Source organism: Poromitra crassiceps (genome assembly GCF_964638095.1).
Source record: "Poromitra crassiceps genome assembly, chromosome: 10".
NCBI lineage: Eukaryota > Metazoa > Chordata > Actinopteri > Beryciformes > Melamphaidae > Poromitra > Poromitra crassiceps.
In genome coordinates, this window is record NC_139631.1 from 16,476,458 (window position 1) to 16,485,615 (window position 9,158).

Consider the following 9,158-nt stretch of genomic DNA (forward strand, 5'->3'; position numbering starts at 1 on the left):
CCGATGCAAAAGAGGGCGATGTTGCAGCGCCGTTGTCGTAACGTCTCCGTGACAGCAGGTGGCGCCATTAGGTAGTAGTAGGCAATATCTGCCGCGGTCAAATAAATAGAAGAAGAGTCCTTTCAGCCATTACGTTCACTCACAGGCAGGTCGTTGCTACAAGGGGAGGACAGGTCACAAGCAACCCGACAAAATGCTATCCGTGCGAGTTGCAGCAGCTTTGGCCAGAACCCTGCCAAGAAGGGCTGGATTTGTAAGTGCTTTGTATAAATAATTTACATTTGATTTTGAAGTTGCGAGTTTGTCAAATGTCATTTGTGAACCTTGTGGGCGTGAAGGGTAACGACACAGGCCGCTAACGTAATGCCTTCACGCGTTTGCCATCGACTTATCTACTTAACTATGCGGTGTAAACTTTGCCGAAGACTGTCTTGGTGAATATCTAATGTCCGTGACCTTGAAAACATCAAACTCGGTGTTTTTTGACGTTGTCCTTGTGAAACTGCCGTCTGCGTATTGCGGTGAACAGAGCTAACGTTAGCATGCAAGCAGGCGAAGCTAATGCTAGCGGTAACTTCATTCAGCCACGCTCTGAAGGTCAGAAAGCTTGACAGCGCATGTCTCTTTTCTGCACACGCCAGCTCTTGCTTTTGAAGGGAGATATGCATGCCATATGTCGCTTCGTGTTTTCATGTCGGCAGTAAATGCATAGTTTGATTTGCAACCGAAATGCTGTTCTCATTGTACGCCGTCTGTTGTTGAATCTAGGTGTCCAAGACTCTACCGGCTGCCTGCATCGGGGTCAACCACCTCCACACACACAGACCATGGCTGCAGAAGACAGGTGAGAAAGCCAGAAAGTCAACATGACCAGAGCCCTTTTTTTTCCTCTCCTTTAGTCTCCGGGTCAGCACCCGAAGGTGATTGAATGGATCCTCGGATTTCTCCTGAGTAGTTGATAAAGGTCATTGATCGTGCTACATTTCCACAGCTTTTCCATGTTCCTGCTACAGAATATGGGCTGAATTGCTTACAACATGGTTTTTTATCCTAAATACATCTGGGATAAGCCAACACATTAGTATGCATAATTACTCTTGGGTTGCAGGAAATTATTTATTTAATATGTGTGAGCTGCTAGAGAAGGAAGAGCACACACTGCACACTGGAGGGAGCGAACTTTAAATAACTGTCACCTGTGTGGCTTAGACCTTTTTGACAAATATATCAGTACATCTTGGGCAGTCTAAAGATTTTGACAATATTTGCACAATTGCCAAAAAAGTGAAGTGGTGACTTGTCCAGTTCTGACTAAGCATGATTCTATCATTTTGATGTTCTTTCGCAGGCACAGCCGAGGTGTCTTCCATCCTGGAGGAGAAGATCTTGGGAGCTGACACCTCTGCCGACCTGGAGGAGACAGGACGTGTGCTGTCCATTGGTGATGGTATTGCCAGAGTGTATGGGCTGAGGAATGTCCAGGCAGAGGAGATGGTGGAGTTTTCCTCTGGACTTAAGGTATGGCTACACAAGACATATCTGTCACCTTAAAACTAATGTCGCATATGAAATGGTCGTACTCGCACAATTCATACACGTCTTCAGCTATTTGTCTTCTTGAATTGACCAAACTGACAAAAGAACATAGTGTACTTTTTCCCCCAGATTGAATTAAAGTTGAAATACTACAGAGCCTTAAATCGTCATTGTCTTTAATTCAACAGTATGAGCACTCGACTAACTTGCCATAACTTTCTCCTCCAGGGTATGTCTCTGAACTTGGAGCCTGACAACGTTGGTGTTGTGGTGTTCGGTAATGACAAGCTGATCAAGGAGGGTGACATCGTGAAGAGGACTGGCGCTATTGTGGACGTTCCTGTTGGTACTGAGATGCTGGGCCGTGTGGTGGACGCTCTGGGAAATGCCATCGATGGAAAGGTGCCACTAGAACCTCTATTTGTATAATTTATTATCTGGAAAGTCTCTCCATGTTGAAGAATTCTGGTCTTGGACAATTTAGCTTACATTTGTAACTGTTAAAACAATACAACTTTCCTTTTGCCATCCGAATATCAACTATTTAGTTAAAAATCATTATTACAATTTCACTGCTGCACATTTACATCAAATGGTAGCTTCTTATATTGACACCTTAAGACTTGTCAGCATCATGATAAAGCAGTTCTGCTGATTGTTTCTGCTTTCAAATCTCTATTATACCACTTCTGTCCTCAGGGTCCCTTGGGCACCAGCATCCGTAGGCGTGTGGGTCTGAAGGCCCCTGGCATCATCCCTCGTATCTCTGTGAGGGAGCCCATGCAGACTGGAATCAAAGCTGTGGACAGCCTGGTGCCCATTGGCAGAGGCCAGCGTGAGCTGATCATTGGTGACAGGCAGACTGGGTAAATACTGAATCGTGAAATCTTTTTATTAGAGATTTGGTCCTGCTTCCACTGAGTCAAGTTAGCGAGAACATGTTTTTCCTGACAAAAATGATCGCTTATCTTAATTCTACAGCAAAACCGCCATTGCCATTGACACAATCATCAACCAGAAGCGTTTCAATGAGGGAACTGACGAGAAGAAGAAGCTGTACTGCATCTACGTTGCCATCGGCCAGAAGAGGTCCACCGTGGCTCAGCTGGTGAAGAGGCTGACTGATGCTGATGCCATGAAGTACACCATCGTGGTCTCTGCCACCGCCTCTGATGCTGCTCCCCTGCAGTACCTGGCCCCTTACTCTGGCTGCTCCATGGGAGAGTACTTCAGAGACAACGGCAAGCACGCCCTGATCATCTACGACGATCTGTCTAAGCAGGTGAGGGGTCGGATCATCACGGGAAGCCAAAAACTCATTCAAAATATCCTTGATATTTAAATTCTCTACAAGGGATATTGGCTTCATATCCATCCTTATTACCGTATATAAAAGGGAGTAAGTGGGTTCTGCAATTTTGGTCACGTTTTTGGTTACGCTCGAGCAATTGTGATGTCACTGATGACTGATGTCATAGGCAATGGCCTCTGTTTCGAGATACCACAGGATCATGAACTCGATCGAGCTCCTGAGAAAAGGGCCTTGACTACTGCTGAGAAAAAGCAAGCTCCATGTGCCAGAGGCTGAGCTGCAGGCGATGCGTGAGCGAGCTGCCGACAAGGCCGCTAGAATCATGCCTAGTATCTCGAAAGCACAACATTTTACTTTTTGCTTGCTTCTGGTTACATTTAACTTACAATCTGCCACAATAAAATTAAAACTAAAATGTGGAAGAAAATTGGACTATTTACAAAATGGCAGCTGTGGGTGAAAAGTGTCAAGTGCTTCGACTCCCGAAGGGCTCTGCAAGAATTTAAAAGTGGTGACTTTTTCCCCTCCCCCCTGCCAGGCTGTTGCCTACCGTCAGATGTCCCTGCTGCTGCGTCGTCCTCCCGGTCGTGAGGCCTACCCCGGTGATGTGTTCTACCTGCACTCCCGTCTGCTGGAGAGAGCCGCCAAGATGAACGACAACTTCGGAGGCGGCTCCCTCACTGCCCTCCCCGTCATCGAGACCCAGGCCGGCGACGTGTCTGCCTACATCCCCACCAATGTCATCTCCATCACAGACGGACAGGTATGTCAAGAACTCTTACTCATCCTTTCAAGTGATCTGGAGAGTGCCTGAAAACATTAGATAATATATTGCTATATGCCATGTTTACCAGTTGCTCTCTCTGCTGTAGATCTTCTTGGAGACTGAGCTGTTCTACAAGGGTATCCGCCCAGCTATCAACGTGGGTTTGTCTGTGTCTCGAGTAGGCTCTGCTGCCCAGACCAAGGCCATGAAGCAGGTAATATCGGGCTTTGAGATTCATTTTTTAAATGTCTGATTATCTGTTATTTCCTGTGTGGGTTTGTCTACAAAAGAATCACAAAAGAATAACAGCTATCCTAAATCTGCTTTCCCTCGTTCCCGTCGTAGGTGGCCGGTACCATGAAGCTGGAGCTGGCTCAGTACCGTGAGGTGGCTGCCTTTGCCCAGTTCGGCTCTGACCTGGACGCCGCCACCCAGCAGCTCCTCAACAGGGGCGTCAGGCTCACTGAGCTGCTCAAGCAGGGACAGTACTGTGAGTGTCTCCTTTTATTTTAGTTCAAGGTTGTTCTGGTCTAGTCATGTTGTCTGTTTCACAGCGTCGTAGCAATCAGTCATTTTAAATCTTAGGCTGGTAATATTGTAGTTGCAAATTTAGACTGTGATTGACCCTGCATCCCCCCTCCCACAGGCCCCATGGCCATTGAGGAGCAGGTGACAGTCATCTACGCAGGTGTCAGAGGTCACTTGGACAAAATGGACCCCAGCAAGATCACAAGGTTTGAGAAGGCTTTCCTGCAGCACGTCCTCAGCCAGCACCAGGAGCTGCTTGCCTCAATCAGGTGAGATAGATTTAGTTTCAGCAACATTGATATGTTTTGGCCGATAGTGTGAACCATTCTTTACTGTAAATGCAGATCTGTTAGAATTGACCCGACTGTTTTCATGTTTCAGGACCGACGGCCAGATCTCGCCGGCATCAGACGTTAAACTGAAGGAGATTGTACTGACCTTCCTGTCCAGTTTTGAGTAATGGATAGCACTTCCTCGTGTTCTTCAGTGCGCCACCTGTCTGTGTCCCCATTATGCTTATGTATGTGAACACGCTGAAGGCCAAAACCTCCATGTACAGATTTCTCTGACGAATACAATTTTACAATCCTACTGTGCTGTAAAATTCTTCTGATTGTGCGCTTAACTAATTGTAGTTGGTAAGTCTGTTGCACTTAACATGTCAGTGCACCAAAAGATACAGGTGACATTAAATTACAGAATACATAACTTACAGAATACATAACAACGCACGTAGACAGTCATGAATACAAATGTTTACTGTAATGAGCTGTTGATAAGAGTATTCTAGCGGGCAAATCAGATGGCATTAGATTTGACTTGGAACATCCATTTTGCTCATCAAGGTCTCACTGTATTTAAGGCCCGAGGTGTATGCCTAGTTTCTCAAACTTGGTTTGAATATGGGGTGAATTGTTTGATACAATTAAAATAAATATGGTGATGTTTGTCACAAACCAAGTCCTTGTGTTCTGTCTTGTTTTTGTCATATCTTCTTGTAATTACAGCCCTGAGGAGTAAAGGACTGTGCTGCCCAAATTCTTTATTACATTGCATGAGATTTAGAAATGTATTCACTTTCCTGCATAGTTTGAAAAGGTATTGGAGTAGCAGGTTTCCCATGAGTCCTTGAAATCCTTGAAAGTTTGTAGGGTGGAAAGGCCTTGAACGTTTTTGAATATAGACATGGCTCAATTTATATATTTTGTGCAAATGAAATAGAAATGGAAGTATATATATACTGTGTATATATATGTTTTTTAATTAGCTTACTCTGAAAAAAAAATCACATTGCTCACAAATATTTTAATTAGTGCAGCTGCCGATTTGAGGGAAAAAATATATATATGTTAATGTTAGTAAATACAAATAGGCTATCTTCCACTGTCTGCACTCTGCATGTAGTCTGTCATCACTGTAACGGCACAGTTGAGAACTGTTCCCACATTCAATCTTCTCTTTAATTGTGAGCTTGTGCAGAGCCTGCTAGTTCTCAGAAATTCTCAGTGTTGTAACAGTAATTCACCTTGATCAGTGTTAGGTGCCGTATCGGGTCTTTGAATTTGTGGGAATTGGGCCTGAAAAGTCCTAGAATTTGACATTGAAGAAGGTGTGGGAACCCTGGCATCTCCTCTAAAAAGGTAGGGGCAATGGAAAGATTCCAAGCAAATGTGGCAATCAAATAACAGTCACGTCTTGGGTCAGTGTAGCACTTGGGCCACTAGGTGGAGCTGGTCAGTTATTTTACTGGAAGGAAAATAGAGGTACTCAGACCAGGCTGGGGCCATTATTTATATTTTTTCCCCCACATGGGATTGCTTGGGTTAGCAAAATTACAGTAAACACAGAATAACTTGTTAATGCCCCCCCCCCCCCCCCCCCACTTCATGCAGATATTTGAGTATCAGAGCAGAGGGAAGGTATTGCTGACTATGAAGATATAGGTGGAGGTGTACTTTTCTGCCTCAACATACCCCAACAAAATATTCCTCGGAAATAGTGTTGTAATTTTTACCTAAAACTGAATTAAAGGTATGAAAGAGAGAGGTTAAAGAGTAGAGGTCACATAGTTCACCTTTCCACCTGCATATTACTGTAATTACATGATCTCACTTGCCACTGACACATTTAACCCTGCCTAACTCCGTGCAACCAGGCACCACCAGCCCTCCTCATCCTCCACCCAACTCTCTTTCTCACTGTCTCTAGCTCTCCTCTCATACAGGATCCGCTGGGGAACTAGATGTGAGCTAGAGCTGTTGTTCCACATAGACGTCCATCTAACAGGCGGAGTTCAAGATCACTGACAGCCTCACATACTGTATCCATTTATTATCCATTCATTATTTTCATCCTGTAAGTCATTCCTGTCACTACAGATACAGTCATTCTCTGTATCTATTGTGGTGTGTGGCCTCTTACCAGAGTCTATTATCAATGAGCCTTGGTTAGGACTGGTGTCTCAGAATGTGACACTTGGTTGGCTTACACACTTTATTTGTATTTCACACTGTTAGATCATGGACAAAGATTCCCTTGTCAGTAAGTTCTGACCATAGATTTCTTATGTGTCTCACAGGAGCCAGAACGATGGCAGATTGAGGTTATCTGATCACATCAACACATCTCAGAGATCACATCAGATCACATCAACACATCTCAGAGATCACATCAGATCACATCAACACATCTCAGAGATCACATCAGATCACATCAACACATCTCAGAGATCACATCAGATCACATCAACACATCTCAGAGATCACATCAGATCACATCAACACATCTCCGAGGAGGAAAATTACAAATGCCAATAAGAAGCAACAAGATGCTTCATATACTGTAGATACACCACCAAGTACATGTCCATGTCATGGGAAAGGGGGTTGCTGCTATGTGTCAAGACAGGACAAAATAAGTTCAGTGGGAAGAGGTTAAATTAAAGAAGGAAGGATAGGATGATTGTAATAGAATCAAAAAATGTAAGTGACAATTCCACTGCACACAAATGCATTATGAGTTGCTACTTGTATCAACCAACTAACAGCATCACTGCCAGGCGAGATGCAGCGAAACATGTGACAGAGAGTGAATGGAACTACTGTCAATAACGACTATTGTCGTGGTCAGCGTGACAACACGAGCTCTGTGGAGCAACAGGCAAAAGGACCGGTCAGATTTGAGACACAAATTTGAGGCAAACTCAATGAATGGGAAAATGGACTTTGAACCATGGTGCCTCTGTGTATTAAATATTTGTCATTGACATTTTTGCATTCATAGTTCCAATTTCCAATTCCCTCTCTTAGTGATACATTCAACTCGTTCATAATACACACCTTTTGCTTAACTTCAACATGCATTGTTTTTCATTTCTTTTACTTCCCTTCCCTGCAATCTCCCCGGAAAATTTCACCAGTCATTTCAACCTTCCTATGTCTACATCACTGCTTATTTATTTCCGTGTTGCACGCATAGTTTCAAAGTCAAGTACTTGGAGAGTAATATAAAGCTCTATATCACTGCAAATTCCACCTAGATAGCACTGTGTGTGGAGCCCCTCATATCTCAATTGTGAACAACTAAAGTAATGTTTTGTGCCATAATCAAATTTGCTCTTTTCTGACAATAGTTTCCTCAGGAAGACATTCCCAATTCAGTCACATGAACACATTTCCTCAAGAAATTACATGCCAAGTTATGTGTAACATTCCGTACGAATATCCAGCTTGATAAGGGAAATGTTTGAATCTTAAAAGAGGAACTGAAATGGGAAATAACTGTTTCCCCATTATGCTATTCTGCAAAGAATGCTGATTATGTTGCAGTCTCAACCCAATCTCAGTGACACTAGACACTTCCATCTGGAAACACTGGTACAGTGCCTTATTGTAGAATTGTTGAGTTGCTCTTATTGTGTTGTTTACCTGTTTTATATGTAGCCTATTGTTTTTTTTATTGGACCTTGTGTCTGACAAATAAAGTGATGATGATGAATGTCTTAAATTCACAGAGAAGTAGTGATGTACATTAATTCAGTATTTTAGTCAAAATAATGCAATTCCTTTCAGTGTAAACTATGATCACACTTTATTTGGATTGTGCAATGCTGATACCTGACTTCATGCCACTAAAACGTCTACCGAGTTTCAGGTAATGACCACAATATTGTGGAAAAACGGTCTGGTTTAGAGTTAATTTTAGGATTAAAACGTGTTTAACAGGGCATTTTATCATGAACACACATCAACTTTTGCCATATGACTATGATTCTAAATGATTATGTATAAACATTGGACTATCACAATGATACATTTTTCAAAAATTGTAGCTTTTCATTCCTGCTTATTCCTATTCAGGGTCAGGGGCGATGAAACAAAGTAAAGTTAACTTTGATTTACTGCAGTGAAGTGTGAAGCATCTCTTTAGCCTTGTTCTCTCAGCCACTCTAATAGGATTTCACCTCTAAAGCTAAAGCTAAAGATGGTCGGCCTTGCAGCCCAGGAAGGATCACCCCTCTCTGGGTGAAGACAAGTCGACCTCTGAACCTGGCACAACTCTTCCTGGACTCAGGCTGGAGTGTCCCGCCAATCTGCTCTTGCTTCCAAACTGCACTGGGATAACAAACAACATTCCACATTGGACTGTGAGGATTCTTTACATTTGCATGCTGGTGGTTTCTATGGGCTGGCTGTGCAGAGTAGACAATGGATGAGCCACCACACCATTGTCATGTTTGAGAGCACTTTGACCTGTTTCCCCTCATTTCTGAGGGGATTTGGTTTCTGAATCCCACCCTTAGTTTCTCTTCCGATGCCATGTGTTAATCTACCATGATACCTGAAAAAAAGGTTGTAAAAAGACAAAACTACAAAACACACAGAAACCATCTGATTCATTTCTAACAAAGTAGCAAAATGGAATTATTTTTATTTGCAACCCCCCCCCCCCCCCATACTGCTCTAAACAATATTATTTATAGCTTCTGAGCTGTTCCATGAACAAACACAAGGAGCT

The 9,158-nt window shown here is 43.2% G+C and overlaps 1 protein-coding gene across 1 annotated transcript; it reads left to right on the forward strand.

Moving 5' to 3' along the window:
- The first annotated feature begins 133 nt into the window (after positions 1-133).
- On the forward strand, positions 134-4,733 carry LOC310784007 (ATP synthase subunit alpha, mitochondrial). The gene is made up of 11 exons (XM_083644958.1): positions 134-253; positions 769-844; positions 1,349-1,518; positions 1,765-1,938; positions 2,236-2,402; positions 2,518-2,818; positions 3,387-3,611; positions 3,721-3,828; positions 3,960-4,104; positions 4,261-4,411; positions 4,524-4,733. The coding sequence occupies exons 1-11, from the start codon at positions 194-196 to the stop codon at positions 4,600-4,602; spliced, it is 1,656 nt and encodes a 551-aa protein (XP_083501084.1). The 5' UTR covers positions 134-193; the 3' UTR covers positions 4,603-4,733.
- The last annotated feature ends 4,425 nt before the right edge of the window (positions 4,734-9,158 follow it).